General features: G+C 49.2%; 1 protein-coding gene across 5 annotated transcripts in view; it reads right to left on the bottom strand.

The window, feature by feature from the left end:
• ACACA (acetyl-CoA carboxylase alpha) overlaps positions 1 to 21,050 on the bottom strand; it is a 100,077-nt gene that overhangs the window by 70,146 nt on the left and 8,881 nt on the right. For 4 of the 5 annotated variants that reach the window (XM_015646545.3, XM_033518965.1, XM_015646543.1 and 1 more), the window contains exons 4-25: positions 14,436 to 14,568; positions 13,733 to 13,871; positions 13,427 to 13,536; positions 12,921 to 13,002; positions 12,451 to 12,549; positions 11,629 to 11,735; positions 10,821 to 10,931; positions 10,516 to 10,725; positions 9,827 to 9,997; positions 9,034 to 9,195; positions 8,633 to 8,796; positions 7,716 to 7,866; positions 7,149 to 7,252; positions 6,461 to 6,542; positions 5,074 to 5,219; positions 4,323 to 4,473; positions 2,979 to 3,113; positions 2,453 to 2,599; positions 2,089 to 2,277; positions 1,449 to 1,549; positions 1,254 to 1,342; positions 112 to 236 (exon numbers count right to left, since the gene is read on the bottom strand). In XM_015646545.3, coding sequence (XP_015502031.1) covers positions 112 to 236; positions 1,254 to 1,342; positions 1,449 to 1,549; positions 2,089 to 2,277; positions 2,453 to 2,599; positions 2,979 to 3,113; positions 4,323 to 4,473; positions 5,074 to 5,219; positions 6,461 to 6,542; positions 7,149 to 7,252; positions 7,716 to 7,866; positions 8,633 to 8,796; positions 9,034 to 9,195; positions 9,827 to 9,997; positions 10,516 to 10,725; positions 10,821 to 10,931; positions 11,629 to 11,735; positions 12,451 to 12,549; positions 12,921 to 13,002; positions 13,427 to 13,536; positions 13,733 to 13,871; positions 14,436 to 14,568 — 2,908 coding nt within the window. Of the gene's footprint in view, positions 1 to 111; positions 237 to 1,253; positions 1,343 to 1,448; positions 1,550 to 2,088; positions 2,278 to 2,452; positions 2,600 to 2,978; positions 3,114 to 4,322; positions 4,474 to 5,073; positions 5,220 to 6,460; positions 6,543 to 7,148; positions 7,253 to 7,715; positions 7,867 to 8,632; positions 8,797 to 9,033; positions 9,196 to 9,826; positions 9,998 to 10,515; positions 10,726 to 10,820; positions 10,932 to 11,628; positions 11,736 to 12,450; positions 12,550 to 12,920; positions 13,003 to 13,426; positions 13,537 to 13,732; positions 13,872 to 14,435; positions 14,569 to 17,068; positions 17,283 to 21,050 lie in introns of those variants that run through there. The other variant, XM_015646542.3, reaches the window with a different exon arrangement.

A 21,050-nucleotide genomic window follows, 5' to 3' on the forward strand; every position in this document is an offset into this window, starting at 1 on the left:
AGGAGGGAGAAGGAGGGAGAAGGAGGGAGAAGGAGGGAGAAGGAGGGAGAAGGAGGGAGAAGGAGGGAGAAGGAGGGAGAAGGAGGGAGAAGGAGAGCAGCAGGCACTTACAATGAGCATTGTAACCAGCAGGTTCTTCTTGGTGACCTGGGCATGGGAGAAGATGTAGTTCAGCACCGCGTTCATGTCACTCTTGTTCTCCTCACGAAGGGTGAAGACACACTTGTCATAGTGACCTGCAGGCAGAAATGCACATTTCTTTCCCAGTCTTCACACCTCTGTGGCAAGGATTGCAAGTTACTAGATGTGTCTTTGTTTTTTATGTGGATTTTTTGAGAATCTCCTTGGCTTGAAGGGAGCGGACAGGGAGGATGGAGAGAGTGTTTACAAGGGATGGAGTGACAGGACAAGGGAGAATGGCTTCACACTCATAGGGAGAAGGGTTAGGTTGGGTATTAGAAAAAAAGTCCTCTCTGGCAGGGTGGGCAGGCCCTGGCACAGGGTGCCCAGAGCAGCTGGGGCTGCCCCTGCATCCCTGGAAGTGTCCCAGGCCAGGCTGGGCAGGGCTTGGAGCAGCCTGGGACAGTGGAAGGTCTCCCTGTCCATGGCAGAGGGAGAATGAGATGTGCTTTAAAGTCCCTTCCAACCCAGACCATTCTGTGTTTCTCTATGGTCCACACAATCAATTTGGGAAAGAATCATTCCCACCATCACCTATTGCAAACTTTAATTCTAACACCACACTCTTAATAAACAGCTCTAAGACCAAATGCCTCCTCTGTGAGCAATACTGAGATTGGAATAGGGAGCTCAGACTTTCATTCAAATGACAACCAAAATGAAATAACAGCAAAAAGCCTTGCACCATCCTCTGCTGCCAGCAAATTGAAGTGGAAATGAATCTGCAGTACCATTAGGCCGGGGCAGGTAATGGAGCAGCACAAAAGAAGAGTGGAATCTGAACTACCTGTAAGAGCCAGAGCCTTGGAATTGGCCTGGACTTCATTGCCATCTTGTGCCTGGATACAGCAGTGCAAGGCATTGATTTCACCTCTCAGCTTCAGCTGAGCTGTGGGGACAGAACCTCCTCCACAAAACCCAGGATCTGACTGTAGACTCTTAAAAACAACCCTGTGCACCTCACCCTCAGCACAAAGTGAGAGCAAACCTTCTCCAAAGGGCCCACATGGACTTTTCCAGGACCAAACACAACTCTTCAAGGAATCAAATCCCTGAAGTGCCCAGGAACTCACCGTGCTGGAACTGAGTCTCCACCTTCAGGTACTGCCGGAGCAGATCCATCACCACGGCTTTCATGTGGCCCCGAATGCCGCTGCGGTACCTGCAGAGACACCAAACACAGCACTGAGCGAGGCTGGCTGCACACACAGCCCCTGCCAGGCCTGCTGGGGGCAGTTCCTGCTCTGCAGGACACCTGAAGGAATCACCTCTGCACGAGCTGCACGATGCTCTGAGTGTTCATGAAGAAAACCTCGCGCTCCGACTTGCGGTTCAGCGTGGCCGCGTGGCTGTCCAGGATGTTGGCAATCTGAAAGGGAAAAGCTCCTGGTAAAAAAAGGCTCAGGGAAAGCCCTCGATGGGCTGGACAACCAGCAGAGACACACCAGAGCCCCAGCAGACTCTAGCAAAGGAAGTTCAAGAGCTGCCAGTGATACAAAAATCAAAGCACTGTATCAGACAGTGGAGAAATCGGCTTCCAGCATCTCCGTACCCTCCCAGGCCTCCCTCGGCTGCAATCATTCTTTTTTGAGGTTACAGTGGCACTACAAATTGCACTGCAGCACATGCACCATGCAAAAAAGCAAATGAATGCCCACAGGGCCACTGATAAGATTGAAGTGTTTCCCAAGTGCCTGGTTAAAGCTATACTGAGCAGGGAACACCTTCAGCACAGGTAAAGAGACAAGCCTTGAAGTGACACAGGCAAGTATTTTTCATCAGGAGGACCCCATGTTCAAACACACCTTTCAGGTTCAATTAACCTCCATGTCACTTAAAGGAACTGTTTCTCTCTCTCTGCCCCAATACAACCCAATTTTTATCCCTCCACCAAGTGTGGTTGGTCACCTGTTGGCTGGGAAACTGGCAGAGGACCGAGGTGATGTTGCTGGCATACTGGGCCATCTCCTTCTTGATGGACTTCTCCACATTGGGTGGTATCCGTCCAGAAACACTGGTCATGATGTCCTGAAGCTCCAGCAGGGGTAAAGATGGATCCCTCAGGGTCTTCATTAAACGCTCAACCCAGCCCTTCACCTAGAGAGAGACAAGGCAGGGTGAAGGCAAGAATGAGGAACAAACAACAAAAAGGGGGAAAAAGGACGGGGTTGGTGCCCAACATCCCATCTCATGGGTGGCAGAAAAATGCCCAGCCCTTCCTTGAGCTGCAAGAACGTTGTGTTTTGGCTGTGGGAGAAGAGGTCCCTGGTACCTTGCTGCTGAAGAAGGGCTCTGGCAGGCAGTACCCGTTCATCACATTGACCAGGTTGTCCAGGACGTAGTGGAAGATGCGATGGAGTTTCTCACCCCGCAGCGCTGTGCTCTGGATCTGGGGCAGGGTACCCGTGTGCAGCTCAGCCTGCAACAAGGAACAGCCTCACTGAGCCTCCTGTGGGGCACCAGCCATGGGGAACAGCCAGTCACCCCCAGCTGCAGCCAAGGTTTAACCCACAAGGATTCCCAGAGCGGGAAATGCAGTGGGAAATCTCTTGGTTGAGAGACACATCCCCACAATAGTACTGAGGAAAGCAGAGAGCAGGAATGGTAGATAAGTTCAGCCTGAATCAGAGAGAGAAAAATCTCAGTCCCAGTCCTCATCTGAGACAAATAAATGGTGAAGTGACAATTCCAGTACAATGCACAAGTGGGAAACTGCTTCACTGGACCATCTCGTACCACTCTTGACACCACTCCCACATTAAAACCCCACAAAATCTGTGCCTTCTGCAACTCCTCACCTGCTGAACCCTGCTGGGATCATCCAGCTGGAGTTTGGCAATCACACAGCCTGGATCCAGGACTGCCCCTGGGCGTTTGACATAGTGTATGCAGCCTGACTCTCCTGCTGTTATTGTCATCACCATTTTCATCACCTGTAGCAAAGAAAACAGGTTACACACTCAGCTCCCTGTGCCCTAAAAATGTTCTAGTTTTGGGAACCAGCAGGAGCCACAGACAGACCTGCATGAGCACCTCTGGCATCCAGGTGTTCCCAAAACTTACAAGCACAGATTCCCAGAACAAAACCCATACACTAAAGTGAAAGGGACAACAAAATAATTGGCCACAAAATAGTGCAACAGGAACTTGAGAAATCACTGTTCACACTGCCTGAAGCAGCAGGGGATTCAGGAAGGTCCCACACTCAGCACAATGAACAAAGCAGACAATTTTCTGCTGCATTCCAAAGGCTCCTCTCAAAGGCTCCAGCCACACCTCCACTTCAAGCAGAGGGAACCAGGATCACTTTCTAGAGCTCTCAGACAGCTCTTCCCAGACAGAAATGCTTCCTTAGATCACGAGCTGCTGCCTTTGGAGCAGAAGGGTTGGGTATGGAGGAGCCAGTTTGGTTTTACCCCTGCTCTGCTCTGCACCACTGGGAGCCACAGGGATTGTGTGGGTGGTGCCTTCTCAGCCATGACCTGTTGCAGTGCAAAAGCACTTACATAAAACAGCTGGATCTGTCTTGATATTTTTCTCCTACACATTGTCCCCAACTGGTTTAATTGTCCCTCTGTCATCACACACCCTCCCCTCCCTCAAATCTGTTTTGAGCCACACACTCCTACACAACCCCTTGTGCTTTCCTCACTGTGATGCAGAAATTGCTCATCCTCCTCCTTGGGAAGAGTTAAGTAACTTCCCAGGGAGAAGGGAGGAGTGACACTTATTAACTTGCAGGATCAACCTGATAAATGATCAGCTAACCAGGATGAAGTTTGTTACTTCACCCTGGCATATAACTCAGTGTCAGTGCTACAAGGAGAAGGCCTTCTTCACCACAGCTGGGTAGCACATGGATCCCAGCTTCCCTTGGAATCTCAGGAAGGTGACAGCCATGGTCCCACTGCTGAGAAACTTTGCTCATCACTTGGTGTAGAGTCATTAACACTCAAATTTCAGCTGTCTAGTAATTTCTTCCCCACCCCATCACTCTCACTGATGGTTCCCACTGGAGCTCAGGTTCAAATTTGTAAATGAAATACTGTGAATTATCCCTCAACTCCCAGTCCCAAAGCATCCAACATCCCTCCCCTTGAGCTTTTTCCTGGGCAGCCAAACCAGTCCTCTGAGACTTTTACCTCAATTTCTGCAAAGCACTGGCCTGCAAACACGTGTCCCCCGTCCTCCACCACATACTGGATCAGCTTCCCAGCAGAAGGAGAGCGCAGGATGGAGGGATCATTCTCCTTCTCAAACACACAGGTCTTGTTCCCAATGGTGATGCGATACCTAGGGAAGAACAGGACACATCAGGGCAACAGAATTCCCTAGGGAAGGCATGGAAAAGGGGAATTTCTTACTTTGAAACAAAAGTACAGGAAAACACCTCAACCAACAGAGGTGGAGATTCAGACCCAGAAAGTTACCCAAATTCTTTGTCCTCCTGAGCAGATCCATTACCTTTCCCAGAAGATAACACAGCAGAGGGGGCAGAGTTCACATTCCAGCCCTGGGGATGCCCTTTGCTGCCCTTACTGCTATGATCCTTGGAGGGAATTTTGAGGGGATGCACTGAATCAGTACAATTTGTCTTTACTTCTGAATCAGCCATGGAGTCTCAAGAATTATAAAGATTTTCATGTTTTGGTTTTTATAATCCCAAAAGTCACTTTAAGGACCAAGCAGAGGACTCCATGTGGTACACAGTCAGATCATTCTTCTAAAAGTAGCCAAGATCTGTTCTGTCTTAAAACTCACCACGGTCAACCCTTGTAAAATCTTTCTAGGAGAGAATTCCATTCCCAGCTGATCTCTTGGGAAGCACAAAGTTACAAATACATCTCATTTTGGCTGTGTAAATGCTAAACATGAAGCTGTACAGGTTGCTACCTGTCCACTTCTTCTTTCATGTAGGTGGTGTAGCTGCTGCCATCGTAGGAGAGGAGCAGCCCCCCATCGCTCAGGCGATGCACATCGACTTCCACACAGGAGCTGTTCATGATGACCACGTAGGAATTGGGAGACTGCCTGGTCACCTGCAAGAATGGGAATTACCCAGTGAACTGAACACAGCATTGAGTGGCTTGGCTGCCACAATACAGAGCTTTCCAAGTGCTGCAATAGTGGGAATTAATGAAGAGGAACAGAGATGTTTGATGTCACGTAAAAAAATTGGGGTCACAAAGGCAAGCAACCAAGCTGATCAGAGGGATGGAGCACCTCTCCTGTGAGGAAAGGCTGAGAGAATTTGGATTGTTCAGCCTGCAGAAGAGATTCTGGGGTGATTTAATTGTGGCCTTCCAGTGCCTGAAGGGAGCCCACAAGAAAGACAGAGAGAGACTTTTCACAAGGGCCAACCCAAACCAGTCTGGGATTCTGTGACACAGCAGTCAAGAGATAGCAGAACTAGTGCTGTCCATGAATGTTGATTTAATCCTCTCACACTTTTGCACTGATGGTTGAGGTTTGATTGTGCAATTACAGATCATTTTCTCAGCCTCATCTACTTACGAGTCACAATCCTGTACTAAAGCTGCAGAATGGAGGAGATAATTTGGGGGGGAAAAAGAGAGCTTGTCTCACAGGGAAAGCAACAAGTTCTCTGCCTGGAGAAAGGGATCCTACCCCAGTCTCTGCCCCAGAGCTCCTATTTGATGCTGGGCAAATTCTTAAAAGAACACTTCAGCTGCTGCTCAATGCCTCTATTCCTCATCAAAGATAAACCCAGGGAGGTGCAGGATTCTCACCACTGCAAAAACCAGCCTATGGTCTTGTCACTCAAAACTTCACCACCACAAATCTGCCCAAGGAAGCTAATGAAGATTGCACAGGCAAACTTAAGTCTGATATTTCCTAACTCTCTTATGTTTGGTTTTGCAACACGGGGTTTTGTATGCAGAAAAAAAAAGCAACACCACTGGGAAAAATTACTGCAAATTCTGTCACCTTGGTGGTCAAAACCCCAGCAGAGCAGACCTACATATTCAGAAAAATCAACTGGAAGTTTTGATCAAGCTGTAGTAGCCTTTGCCTGTAACTAAGTAATTTTCACCCTATTCAGAGCAGGAGGCTGAAATGTTTACAGAGACACTGCAGTGGAGCAATGTGAGGGGTGTTATCATAAAGGAGGCCGTGCTGATTTCTCCACCCACTAAAGCACAGAAAATAAACCCTGCTCAGACAGAATTCCCTGTACAGATCTGTGCAAAGATGAGGCCAGAGCAGCACAGGTGGCCGTGTCCAGCTCAGGGACAGGAGCAGGGGTCCCACACCGTACCTTCAGCACGTACTTCCGTCCCTCGTAGATGAGCTCCACGTCCACCGTGTTGAGCAGAGTGTGAGCAGGGAGGACTTGGCCCCTGCAAAGGGAAGTACAAAACAAAACTGATCCTCCACAAGCCACCAAATGACTACCAGGGGTCCAAAGAGCTTCAGAGATGCATGCAAGGCTTTAGGAAAGACAAGCAGAGAGATGGAAGAAGGCTTTTATAGAGTCTCTTCCTAAGAGAGACACGAATCGGTTTGACCAAGTCAAACAAAGCCCCTCCAGCCACACAGGCCAGCTTTGCTCTCCTTCCCATTCACTCCTGGGTGACTCAGGACTCCCTAATGCTGTCCTAGCAGCACACAGAGAAAGAACTCCATGTTTCTGAGCCATTTCCTGGAGCTCCTGCTAGAAACCAAAGCAATCTGTGCAGACAGCAGGGGATATTTTGAGGAGATGCAGATACCTGCAGGGGATATTTTGAGGAGATGCAGATACCTGCNGCAGGGGATATTTTGAGGAGATGCAGATACCTGCAGGGGATATTTTGAGGAGATGCAGATACCTGCCAGTTTTCTCAGTAGATAAAGAGCTCCCTGGGGCCAGGGAACAGTCAGCAGATAACAAGCCCTGTCAGTCCTGGACTGGACTTGAACAGAACCTGTACACCAGGAGTAATCACTAGAGACTGCACTTTTACCTTTCCAGGGAGTGCAGGAAGTTGGAGACGCTGTTTCGGAAGCTCACGTCAGCCACGTGCAGAGCCCCACACACCACCCCCAGCATGGTGTCAGGCCTCTCAGCCTAAAAAAGGGGACAGACACAGTCACACCTCCTCCAGCTGCAGCCCAATCTGAACACCTAGCTAGAAGAACCTCAGCTCTATTTTTGGTTCATGGCCAACTCTCTTTAAAATCAAGTCAGTGTAGCAGCCATGTGAACTCTACATAAAGCCATTAATTCTGTAACTCCTTAAAACTACATTTTCTTCTGCCTGGATTAAATCTTGAGGCTCCAACAACATTTCCACTGTCATCTGTCCCAGATTCCAAACAACACTGGTCTCAATTCTTTTCTGAAGAACTTTAAGACCAACTTTTCCCAACAGGGACAACCAAGGATTTTGATATATATATAAGAAGTAATGCCACTAAAAATGTTAATTCATTAAATGGACATTCACCACTCTAAAGCCTTTTGCACCAGCAGCACCCACCCCCTCCCCTGCTCACTGCCAGGAGTGTTCCTGCAAGGGAAGCAGCTGCACCTGCACTTTCTCAGCGATGAGCCGGTCCAGCCAGCCCGTGTCGATGCGGTTCTGCTGGAAGCTCTCTGTCTCCAGCAGCTTGATCAAGTATTCCACAGTGGTCCTGAAGTCCCCTCGGATGGACAGCTCCTTCAGAGCCACCACCATGTTTCTGGAAGGGGAAAGAAGCCCTGTTATCTACCCCATCCTAACGGCAGCACACAAGCTGGCAGCTCCAGACAGAAAAGCGCCTGAAGGTCAGAGCAGAAGAGCACAGGCATGGGGCAGGATCCTGCAGGAATGTTTGGGAATGGGAGAATATTGATTTCCCTGCTGCTGGTGTGAAGAGCAGCTCAGTGGAATCAGGAATTCTCCCTGTTATCATCACACAGAGCCCTACCATGTGTCAGGGGTGTACAACAGACAGAAGGACAGACAGACATGGTGTGCACCCCACCCAGAGCAGAGCTGGGGAAAGGCTCTGGATGAAAAACCTGGTCAGACAGGTCTGCCTTAGGACCAGGTGCTTTAAAATCCCACACCACAGAGGACACTCCATGGTGCATAGACCATCCTGAAACATTGGTAAGCCAGGTTAGCAATGTTTTTCCTCTTAGAAGCTTTCACCTGGATGCTTTAAAGAGGGACTTTCCCACTGTGGTAACTGTCATAGCCCAGCAGCAGGTATACAAGGCAGGGATGAGACCAGAAAGGAAGAAAAAGAAAGAAAATTAAGCAAAAAAAGTGTAAAAATGTAGGTGCAACATAGCAGAATTGCAAAGCAAGACAGAATGAAAAGCCTGACCACGAAATGGAAAACAAGATAAAGACAGGGAAATTTCTCTTGAAACTCCTAGAAGGAAGGAGCCCTATGGCACTTGGGATCAAAGAGGACAAACCCAAGCAATTCCCAAGGCTCTCCCACATTTGTGACTTACGAGATGGCTTCTTCACGGTTCTCTCCCCAGGAGAAGCAGTGACCAAACTGGGAATCTGCAAATTCATGGAGCCCTCCTGCAGCAGCCACGCTGAAATAGCCCCAGACATTCTTATTGCTGCGGAAATTCAGCTCCTGAACTGTGCCAGAACTGGGCTTAAATCCCTGCAAAGACAGACAGACATTGCTCTATGCCCTCAAGAAAGGTGAATAATCCAGAATTAGGGTTCTGAAGGCTCTGAGAACACCTCTTTGTGCTACAACACGGTATAACAAGTTCAGGATTTGTCTAACAGGAGTCTAAGTGAGGAAAGGGAAGAATCTTTTAAATTTGCTGCCAAAATTTTCAGCATAAATTGTAAAGGCCACAGTGAGCACAGAGCACAGAAGCTGAAGCCTCACCTCGTCAGGATTCTCACTGGTGATCCGGGCAGCGATGACGTGCCCACGGGGGCTGGGGACGTGGGCTGAGTTCTCAAAATCAATGGTTGTGTCTCCCCAGGGAGAAACTCCATACATCACTCTGATGTCCTTGATCCTGTGGAGAGGGATCCCCATGGCAATCTAAGGACAAAAAAAATGAAAAAATAAAAAACCCCACCACTGAGTTTCTCTCCTCGCAGAGTGAAACATTCACACTTCCCAGGACTGCTCAGCTCAGTGTAATATCCACCCTAAGCCCTTCAGCCAGTATTTTCCATTGACTGATTAAAAGGCTCCAGGGAAAGCTGACAGTGCCAGGTCAGCTGAGGATGGGCACACATTAGGCCTGTTAAAAATATACTGAGGTCCCAGTGACAGAGAAGGGCCCTAACTGGTTATAGGAAACTGTAGAATTTTGCAATTATAAACTGTGGGGAGAGTAACCTCCAGAGCCAGCTGGTAGCAGCATCCTTGTGGAGCAAAATCCCACTTGCCCTGTTCATTAGTTTGGTCTTTTTTTTATAGATACAGTTCAAAAAAGGAGTAGAAAATCATACAGAGCCTTAGTGAGGTGTGAGGGGACTGTGACATCCACTCACTGCTGGAAAGCTGGGGGCCAGAGTTTGGGAGGACACAAGGGACTGACAAGCCACAGCATATCAACAACTGCTGCTCTCTACAGGATTTCTCAGGGATCCCCTGGAGGCTTTGGGGAGCTTCAAATAACTGCTGAACTTGCTGAAAGATGAGAAATTCAATTTTCTGTGCTCACCTGGAGCTGTGCTGCTGGCAGGTTGACATCTGCCACCATCTCTGTGCAGGGATGCTCCACCTGCAGGCGTGGGTTCAGCTCCAGGAAGTAGAAGCTGCCATCCTGGCTGTACAGGTATTCCACAGTGCCTGCACTCACGTACCCCACCATCTTGGCGAGCTTCACTGCACACTGGGACACGGAGAAAAACAATGTCACATTGCCACTTACCCGTGCTCTCTCTGTCCATCCACCACACCCACTTCAGATTTTTGCTGGCATTCTGAAACACCCCAAAACTTGTAATAGTCCCAAGACTTGCTCAGAGAAAAAAAGCCTTTGGCACAGGAGTTTTGATTTCCAACTTATTTCATTTACAATTCCCAGAAGGCAGAGTTTGAAGCAAATATTTGCAACACTCAGCATTAGGCAATTCATGCAACTCCTGAAACTTGCTTTTAACATGGTAACACACATTTAAAACACACTTCCCTCCCCTTTTTGGGGGGCATGTATCTCTGAAAGGAGCTGTTGGTGAGATTTAGTGTGGCAATGTGAGTGGCTGCCCACACTAAGCAGTTTGAGACACACAGCCCTGTATCGCTCCTTTAAAACATTCAACAACTCTGGCTGATGTAAAACAAAAACACAAAGTCCTGCCTGTTTCTGGAGCCTGGCCAGGGCAGGGGAAGCTGCAGAGCCACTCTCACCTGTTCCATGTGCTCAAACACTGTTGAGGTTGCAATAGAGGCTGGAGCTTCCTCGATGATCTTCTGGTGCCGGCGCTGCACGGAGCAGTCCCGGCCGAAGAGGGAGATGGCATTGCCATACTGGTCTGCCAGGATCTGCACCTCCAGGTGCCTGGACTGCTTGGCCAGCCTCATCACAAAGATGGGAGAGCCTGGGACTTCAGTTTGAACCTACAGCAGGGACAGAATGAGCAGGCAGAGCTTCTCATGTGCTGAGGTCTCACAGACACCCAGCCTGAGCATTTAGAACCAGTGGGAAAAGTCACCTGTCTGAACAGACTGGGGAAGTCATCTGCATTGTTCACTTTCCTGATTCCTTTTCCTCCTCCTCCTTCAGAAGCCTTGATCATGACAGGGTAGCCGACCTCCTCAGCAGCCTGGAAAGATGGGCACAACAGGGTAAGTACAAAAAGGCAGCAGAATCCAGTGAAAAGATCATTATTTCCCTCTTGATTCACACCCAGGCTTCCATATCTGACTATTTAGCAACCAATGGGATAGAAACCAAATGTACCATTGGAGAGAGTGCCTGTAGCTGGAAAAATCAGCAGGGACTTTGTGATTAGAGAACTCTGACCTCTCCAAGTGACCACAAAATCTTTTGTCAGTGCTCCAATGCCATTAAATCTACAAATTCACAGAAAAGCTTTTGTATAATGCAGAAAATCACTAAGCTGGGTAACATGGAAAAATGATATCCCTACCCCTGCTCTTCACAAAGGAAGATTCAAAATCCTGTATTGTGCCAGGAATATTTCTTATTCTAAAAATCTTCCTCAAGGAGAAACTCAAAAGATGAAGTCAAGTGTGTGGCTGTGGATTTTTAGTGAAAATACCTTCTTCCTGCACTAAACAAAAATCAGATGACAGCTTTTAATGCAGCACAACCTTGGTCCCATGTTTTGCCTCTCCCTGCTAATCCTCACCTAATTCTGCAGGCCAGGGCCAAAGATTTGTGAATGCTCACTTCCCATTTTCCAAGAGCCAGCTCTGGGGCTGCAGAATGGTTCCAGATTGTGCTCCCATGAGGAGAAAGCTCAGCCCCAGCTCCCTCAGAGACCTCCCCAGACCCACCCGCAGTCCATCGTCCGCGTCCTTCACGTATCCCTTCTCGTAGAGCTCCTGAGGAACGCTCAGGATGCGCTTCTGGAGATCGTTTTCCTGCCAGTCCACTCGAAGACCTGAAACACAGACATCACCCTCTGAGCTCCTGCCAGGCTGTGGGGAGCCTGGAGGACGTGGGTGACACAAGCCACAGTCACAGCTGCCTGAGGAACCAGGCTGGGAGCCCTTAGAAAAGGGAGTGTGTGCTCAGTGTAAACAACACTCCTGATTTCTGGGGAGAAGGTGTTTTTATCCAATCCATTACAGCCTCCTCCATTTATCTGGGAGAAGCAGGCTGTTATTTACAGTGTTTTGAAACTGCAGAGGAACTGCCGTGGAAGCAGAGTACGGGTTCCAGAACTACACAGAATCATGGGATGGTTTGGGTTGGAAGGGACTTCAAAAATCATCTTGTCCCAAGTCCCTGCCATGTGCAGGGACACCTTCCACTAGAGCAGGTGCCTCCAAGCCCTGGGTGTACCAGGTGAGCCTGTGAGCACCAGCTGCACTCCAGGAAACAATCTCTTCCATGTTTCCTCACTTCTCCTCCTGTCCTCCTCTGCACGCTGCCAGCTTCTCCCACCACCTCCAGGCTTATTCCATCCCTAATGCCATTGCTTCCAAGGCACCTCACTGGTGTGGTGGGCAAACAGCACAAATGGGGAACCCTGAACAGCTGCAACATCTCCTGGAACACACTTCTGAGCACAGAGCTTCTTCAAAATTAGATATGTTCAAGGAAAAAAAAGAGATAAGGATGATCTTGATAAACACAGGACAATTCCCCCTTACCACTGCCACTCCAAGGAAGAGTTGGAATGCCAGCAGTCTGAGCCACAATGGAAGAAGCAATTTTATCTCCTAAGGCCCACATGGCTTGGCTGGGAGGACCTGCAAAGAGCAAAGACAACGCATGAGAGAGACACAAGGGGTATCAGACATTAGGGAAATGTCCAGAAGTCTGATTGAGGAAAAACTCTTCCCATAAACTTCCCATAAACTTCCACTCTTCTCTTTAAAATGAGAACAGGGACAACCTGGTTTAACAGGAATCTTTTCTGATCTTTTATCTCAACATTAAAGGCTATTTTGGAAAACTTTCCCCTTCTTCATTACAAGAACTACTGTAAAGAACAGCTCATCCATCTTGAACTGCAGAGCATTCCTCATGGCTCTGTCTTGGACTTAGGATTTTCTATCTCCCCAAACCTCCCCACCTTCAAACAAGGACTAGTCATCAGATGAGCAGTCCATCTCCTCACCCATGAAAGCAATCCCATTCTTGTGGAGAAGTTCTGGCAGTTTGGGGTTCTCTGATGCATGGCCCCAGCCAGCCCACACAGCCTGCAGGAGAAAAGAAACAATTTGCTCTTTGTTTGAATAAAACAAGTGAGCAGAAACTGACACATGCAAACACTCCAAGTTTTTATTTTCCTAGTGGAAAACAGCCTGAGAACAGGGAGCAGCCAGAGCAGGCTCTGAGCTACAGGGTGTGCTGAATTGAAAGCATGACCTGCACCTTGCAGACAAGTGCAAGCAGGCTGCTGCAGCAACCTGCTGAGGAGGAGCTGGGTGTAGGGAAGTGCAAGGCTGAGGGGAACCTCCCTCTCCTGCAGATATTCACACTGGGACAGCCACTGCACTGTCACATGTGTTGCCTCTGGCTGCTAATTTGGTTTGGAAATCCGGTTTCTGTGTCCTGCCTTGCTCCCCAGGCACAAGTCCTTATTGAAGGAGAGAAGACTGCTCGGTGTCTGGGACTTCTCACCTGCACTGGAATCCTCTTGGCAATATCGAGGATCAGCTCCACGTTTGCATAGTTGTTGTTGTTGGGTCCTCCTGGCACGGGCACGTAGTGATCTGCCATCTTAATGTACTCTGCAAACACAGAGGAGTTCCCATGGAGGCTGCAAACCTAACAACAGGACTTGCTCTAAAATCCCCCTTCCCCCCAGGCTGGGCCCTCCCAGCTCCCTCAGCTGCTCCTCTCAGGGCTGACTCTCTAGGAAACACTGAGCTGTTCCAGAACATCCCATCACTGACACCCCACTCCTTCCCCAGCTCCCCAGCTCACCTGCATTGGCTTTCAGGTCCTCAGGGGTGACCATGACCACGAACCTGATGGCCCTCTCGTTCCTGAACATCTCGTAGGACCAGCGCCGGATGGACCTCATGCACTTCACTGCTGCAATGCCATTATTTGCTATCAGGACCTGGGTGCATTAGAAGCTGGGATGAAATAGAGTCTAAATAGCACAAAACAATTAACAATCACCAAGTAAGTGTTTTTTCCCCGCAGACTCTTTGCCCAACTTTGGGCTGTGCAGTTTCCTTAGCCAGCATCCAGCTCATGGCCCATCTGTCAATTCAGAGAGCAGCTCTTGTCTCACCAGAAAATTTTAATGTGGTATTATATATAAATAATAAAATATTATTTTAATATTATGCCTTGGTTGGATTAAAGACCAGAAGAATTCAAATCAAATTATTATGCATTGTAAAATAAATTTCTTAGTGTTTTTCCAGTCTACTTTTGTTTTATTTCTCTATAAATCCTTCTGTATCAGCAGAGGTGCTCTGGCTCACTCACTTTTCTTTTTTTTTTATTATTACATTAAGCTAAAATAATGTTTGTTTATCACGTAGAAAAAGGAAACACAGTGATTCCAGGCAGAAGTACAACTTCCAAGCTCAGAAATATTAATAATTTGATACCTGCAGACAAGTCAGAGCTCCAGAGAGGAGCTGTAATATGCTATAAAAGGTCAGGGAGTCACCTTTTCAATAACTTTATTCCCTCCAAAACGAGTAACAAACTCTGCTGGAGAAGCCACGGTGAAATCTCGCTGCACATCCACCTTCTTCCTGTCCCGGCCTTGCTTGACAAGGTGCAAACCAGACATGCTGGGCCTGAGGAAACAGGGGAGACAGAAACAACCTGTCAGTGCAGCTGGACACCATAAAAGAAAGTATGTGAATAATGTGAAAGTTCTCTTTGACCACATTCCCCAATCACACAAGCAGAATCTCTCCTTGCCTCCAGTCCCTCATGGCCTGGCCCTCAGTTTTACAGGGATGACTCCTTTTAAACTACTTTTCAGTTATTTCCACACAGAAGTTCCAGGTTGGAAAAAATTCCAGCCATGCAAAAATATAAATAGGTAAAATTACATTTGCTGTGTGTTGCTGCCCAACACAGAACAACAAAGCTCCACCAGATTGCTTTCAATCCATCTAGAGAAGCTGGAAACAACAGTGATTTCTGGCTTTGGCAAAACAAGCTACAAAGATCAGATTCTGTAAGGAAATCCTCTTGGGAAGCACAGCAAATTTATCACCACAGGAGAGACTCAGACTGGCTACAGAAATCATTTTCCAAGTGTTTTCCACTACCCAGTCTTTAGTATCTTCCTCAAAAGCTCTGAGAGCCAGAGGACAAATTAATCACGTTACTCCTACTACAAACACAGAAAGCCAATTTTGTGCCTGCCAAGACCAACCCCGTGCCCTGCCACAGCCCTTCTGTGTGGGAATGGCACAGCCACTTCCCCTCCTTCTGCTCCAGCTTCCACAGCAACAACACGGGGATAGATCACCCTTTGGCTTTGATTTGCTGAAGTTGACAAAGCTGAGTCTGTGAGAGGAAATTCCAGGGAAAAGCACAGAGCTGCTCCTCACACCGAGGGTCTGCCATGGCAGAGCACGACTGGGAATTAATGACACTTTTATTTCACAGCCACTGAAGCTTCACCTCTCTGCTCACCCCACAGTTTACTCATTTTCACTGTCCTTACTGTGCTTTCCCTGACAGTTTCCCTTCCCTGGAACACAGGGAAGCCCTCACCCTGCCTCTGGCAGCATCACAGAGCCCTCCTGTAGGAATGAGGGCTGGGAGCTCAGCTCTGAGCTTTGGAAAGCCCCAAGAGCACCAAGGGGTCGGTGCTGGTCCCTGGCAGAGCCCTCTGGATGGAACCTCCAGCCTAAACAGCTGCTGAAGGGCTGCTCCATTGAGCAATTCCACTGGGAATGGGATGGGATGCAGCAGAGAGCAACTGGAACAGCTGGGGGAGGGCACAAAGGAAAAACCAACACCAGGAGAAGCCAAGGCACGTCTACAGATCTCCTTTCACCATCACAGCCACCAAAGAGAGCCGGGCCTGCAGGTGCATTCCTGGAGCACCCCTGCTGAAGGAGCTGCTGTCCCAGGGGCCTGGCCAGGGAACCCAGGGATTCCCCCTCACATTCCCTCAGGAACACCTCATGGCCCATGAAGGTTTACCCACGTGGAGCCCTCTTTAACACCTCCCCAGGAGCACAGTGGCAGCACAGAGCAATCCTGTCACTCCCAGTGACACTCTGGGACACAGAGGGGGCTCTGCTAGGTCAGACCAACTCCATCCAGTCGAATATCTTATCTCAGAGAAGAGCAGGGAGCTGACAGCCAGAGAAAGGCAAAGAACAAGTTCTGTGTGCACAGCTTCATCCCCTCATACTTTCCCTTTTTCCAGTCAGCTGCACTTCCAGACATTTGTCACCAAACTTAGGACATGTTCCTGCGAGCAAAAGTTGTCACACTCACGTGAACTCAGCCTGGGAATACAAGGACAGGAGCCAGCAGGCAAGAAAGAGAGCAAACGTGTAGTTAAGGTTGAATTTCTACTAAATTTGTGCATTTGCCAGTCTTCCTGGCAAGGCAGGAGCACAGTCCAAGGAGCGAGAGAGGTTCATGCATTACAGGCTTATTGAGAGCAGTCTTATAAATAAGAAGAGATAAAAGTCCCAAGGTGAGAATTTGTGAACATGTTTAAATATGAACTGTCCCACCAAGAAATTACTACACACAAAGATACTGCTACAGGCAAAATGTCAACAGAGCCTGAGGTTCATCATCCAGGATGCAACAAACACTTGGACATAAACAACTACAGTTTGACTTGTGAACATGCCAAGAACATTAAGTTTATTTATCAATAATCAGAGGCTGCACATGGTAATCAAAACAGAAGTGTTGGGTTGTTTGGGGTTTTTTTTGCAGGCAAAGATGAGGTAGAAGCTGGACAGGAAGGAAGAAAGCACAGAGCTCTAAACGAAACAGAATAAATGCTGAGTTAGTGACTGTCATCCCTATTAATCACCTGCTCACAACTGCCATGTTTTGTGATGGAGGAATTTTCAAAATGATTTTCTGCCCCTCAGAGCTCACGGGGGGTAGAAGTCGTGCAGAACCTCCAACTTGCACAACCCTGATCCCCCAGCTGAGCTGCACCCTGGCATCTCTGTCACAGGCTGCATGCACGGAGAGCCCACGGGCTCTGCGAGGCTCCAGAGGATAAAATGAACACCAAAACACAGAGAGCATCTCCAGCACAGAGCCCAGGCAGGGGGACACAGGCAGATCTGTGATCCTTACCTCTGCAGCATGTGGTACCTCATCTCCTGACTCTGCTCTGCAGAATCCTCCATGCTGTCTGAGGGCAGGAATTAATGGATTTCAGGCTTGCTCACAGCTCCTCTCTGCTGCTGCAGCTCTTCAATTTTGCCAAGTCTGCAGCTCAAGGAGAAGCTGCAAAGAGCCTGACGCGGTTTCTCCTCCAAGCAGCGGCACTTCCCCGGCTGCTCCAAATCTCCTGACCTTTGTCCCTGGCTCCCCCCACGAGTGTCACCCTGGTGGTGACGCAGCAGAGGGGACCAGCCTCCCCTCGTCACCAGGAGCAGCCGATCACAGAGGCACAGCAGCAGCCACAGCTTACGTAATGAAGCAGCTCCAGAGCGCCTGCACGGCCGCTCCGAGGCTCCGGAGCCCCAGGAGCAGCTCCCAAACTGGGGACACGCTGGGAACGGCAGCACAGCTCCCTCCAGCAGCACCCACTGGGATGCAGCAGCCACAGGATTCTGCTCCGGGAGAGGGTGAGAGCATCCCCAGCTCTGCGACCACAGGAATTCAGCCTGTAGGATTTAACTGGCGTGGGGAGGTGACAGGGACGGCGTTTCCAGGGCTGCAGGGAGGAATGTCAGAGGCAGCTTGTGCAGGCACACACAGCGTGACAGAGCTGGCAGATCAACCTGGACACCAGCCTGGGAGCTGGGAGACCCTGGACACGTCACTTCACTTTTCTGTGCCTGTTTCCCACCTATAAAATGGAGATGAGGTCACTCCACGTGCTGGAAGAATAAATATCCTCACAAGCAAAGTGTTACAGCATGGCAGGGTCCAGTAACATCACTGGAAGATGGAAAACCTTTTACTCAGAACCAGAATAATGGAACACCCCGAGATGGAAGGGACCCACAAAGATCATCAAAGTCCAGGTCCTGGCCATGCACACACAAAGACATAAATTGCAAATTTGGGGGTAGAGGCAGGGTAAGGAAGGGCAGTGTCTGTAGCAGTGCCCTGATGGTAAAACCTGCACTGGAACTAGGCACAGCAGCTGGAATTTTTTTAATCTGGGGATATTTGGGTCTGTGCTGGTGGAGGGCTGTAGCCAGGCAGCACAGCTTAGACTTGGGGCACAGAATCCCAAACTGCAGCCAGCCAGGAGGGGATCATTCAAAAAAGGAGCAAGTATCCAGGGAGAAGTGCCACATTAACCTGGTGACAGGAGGTGACCTCCCTGCAGGGCCAGGAGCTGAGGCCAGGACAGGTGACACGGTGACAGGGTGAGGGGCAGCAGCAGTGCCATGGGCTGCCAGCTCCAGACACATCCAGGGACCAGCAGGGACAGCAACACTGTGGGGTGAGGGCAGCCTCACTCTGCACACACACCTCACCAGAGCCCAGGGACCCCACAGAGAACAGAGTTTAACTAACAGGACACCCTAACACCACGTACCTATCCCAGAACTTTCACTTGCCAGCCTTTATTCCTCTTGGAAAAGCATCTCAAACTGCCCAGCCATCAATTCCCCATTTAATTCCCCACCCACAGCCCCCAATCCAAACAGGTTGTGCCTATTGTGGCTGCAAGGAAACAGATCTACCCACAGCTTAATGTGGCACTGTCAGAACATTCCCTGTGCCTTCCACCAGCCGAATGCACTGCTGGGAGAGAAATGGCCACGATTTGCTGCTGGAGCAGCACACCCAGAGGAGAGGCTTCAGCATTGGTCAAAAACATTCTGCCAGCTGCTGAGAAATCCATGGCCACAGTTGCTGCAGCATCCCTACAAAAACAAGCTCCACAAGGACGTGTCACGATCCAGGGCTGCCTGTCCAACACACTCAGGCTCCACAGAGCTCATTTCCAGCACCCAGCGCTCCCCAAAGCCAGAATCCCACAGAATCCCAAGGAATCCCACGGAATCCCACGGAATCCACCCCCTCCTCGGCACTGTCACACAAAGGGAAACGCTGCGCCTGCTCCTCTCCTGCAGCCTCCAAGGAAAAATCATTCCTTAGGGACACGTACCTGAGGCACATCCCAGCCAGGAGCCGGCACTGATCCCAGCACTGCCACATGCCAGGGCAGTGGGTGACGTTCCGTGTGTTCCAGAGGCAGGGATGCATGAGCTGCCTCGTGTGGAAGGCAGCCTGGAGCACACTGCAGCACACACACACACACAGAGTCCCCAGAGAAAGGGCTGGGGATTGTTTCCCTCGGGATGTGGCCTGGGAAGGATGTGCAAAGGTGCAAAGGGCAGCTCTCCCCATCCATTTGGGCTCTGTGTTTTGTAAATCTGATCAGAACACGTATTCCATCCGGGTGATACGACTCGGGCAGCTGAAGCCTCCCTAAGATCTGCTCCAGTTTTAGCTCTGCCCTTGCATCTGATTTCACAGGAAGGCAGAGGGAAGGAACAAGCAGAAATGCTGTCCAGCAAGGGATGCAGAATTCCACCGCTGGAATAAATGGTTCCCCATGCCTCAGGCAACAGGCACTGGAGGCAGCAATCTGCACTCTGTCAAAGACAGTTTTGCCCACGTTTTAAAGAGCCAGGACTGGCTTGAACACAGACCCTGTCAAAACCAGGGCTTCACCCAGAGGTCAAAACAAACAAACCTTGACTCAGCTCTGACAATGAATTGAGCCTCAGGATTTCAGGAAATTAAATAAAAGATGCAGCACAGAACAAAACCAGCCCTCTCTGCACTGCCTGGTAAATAACCTCCCTTCCATGCTAACACAGAATTCCACCATCAATCCAGGCAGGTCTTTAGCCCAAAGCAGGAATTTTTACAGAGCTCAAATGGGTACAAGCTGCCAGAATCCCTCCCAAATAACCCAGTGCCAATAGTTTTCCAGAAGTTCCTTTTCCTAAGCACACACCTGGCTGTGTATCTGCCATCCCAGCTGCATTTGGAACAGGACCATTCCCAGGACACACAGCCCAAATCACTGAGGTTCCTTGCAAGTCCAAAAGCAACACCCTGACACTCAAAATACCCACTGAATCCAAACATCAATCCAAATAAACAACCAAGTTTAAATCCAATTAATATCCATACTCCAGTTCCTAAACCTACAAAGTACCAAAAGAGCTTCACTTTTACATCCTCATAAAGTATAAAATTCCACATGTTCCCAGAGCAGAAAACAGCCCAACACTCTCCAGGTCAGGCCCTGGCACCAAGATAAAAGTGAACAGCAGCAACAACAGCACAATGCAGGTGTGGACAGAGAGTGGAGCGGAATTGGAGTCCCTGGCAGGGAGCCCTCCACGTGCTTTTTGGCAAAGTTCAAGTGTTGAACAGATCTGATCTGCAGGAACACGAGAATGGACCTTTTTAAACCAAAGTTAGGGGATAGGTGGGGGAGTCTCACATTAAATTCACCCAAAGTAAGAGATTTGTTATCTCTCAGATAAGTGAGCACATGGTATCTCAGCCAGGGAATCTCGCAAAATCTCCCAGCAAATGACTGGATTTAGAGAGGACATTTAACTTTTAACTGAGGTTAAAGGGAGTAAAATAACACCAAAATAAGAACACAACTTCTGAGAGGCACGCAGAAGTATACAGTGTGCTTATTCATGAAGCAGAGTAGCTTTCAGGGAAGGAAAGCTGTAATTCCCACATTATCAGCAGGAATTACAACCAGGCACAGCAATGAGTCCAAACCACCCCCTTTTCTTTCAACAGAGAGAGGAGGAAACCAACTTTTCACTCCAGGTGGATGAAGTTTGTGGCCTTAAGGTGAAGGAGGGCAGGTTAAATTAGAAATTAGGCAGAAATTCTTCCCTTTGAGGGTGGTGAGGGCTTGGCACAGGTTGCTCAGAGAATCTGTGGCCGCCCCATCCCTGGAAGCATCCAAGGCCAGGTTGGGATAGAGGAAGGTGCTCCCTGCACACAAATCACCCTACACAGAACCTCCAACACTCCTGACAGCACAGGCAGAGCCAGAGGAGGATCAGGCCCCACAGCAGGACTGGAACAGCAAGGACTCCATGCAGCA

This window comes from Parus major, chromosome 19 (assembly GCF_001522545.3).
Source record: "Parus major isolate Abel chromosome 19, Parus_major1.1, whole genome shotgun sequence".
NCBI classification, from domain to species: domain Eukaryota; kingdom Metazoa; phylum Chordata; class Aves; order Passeriformes; family Paridae; genus Parus; species Parus major.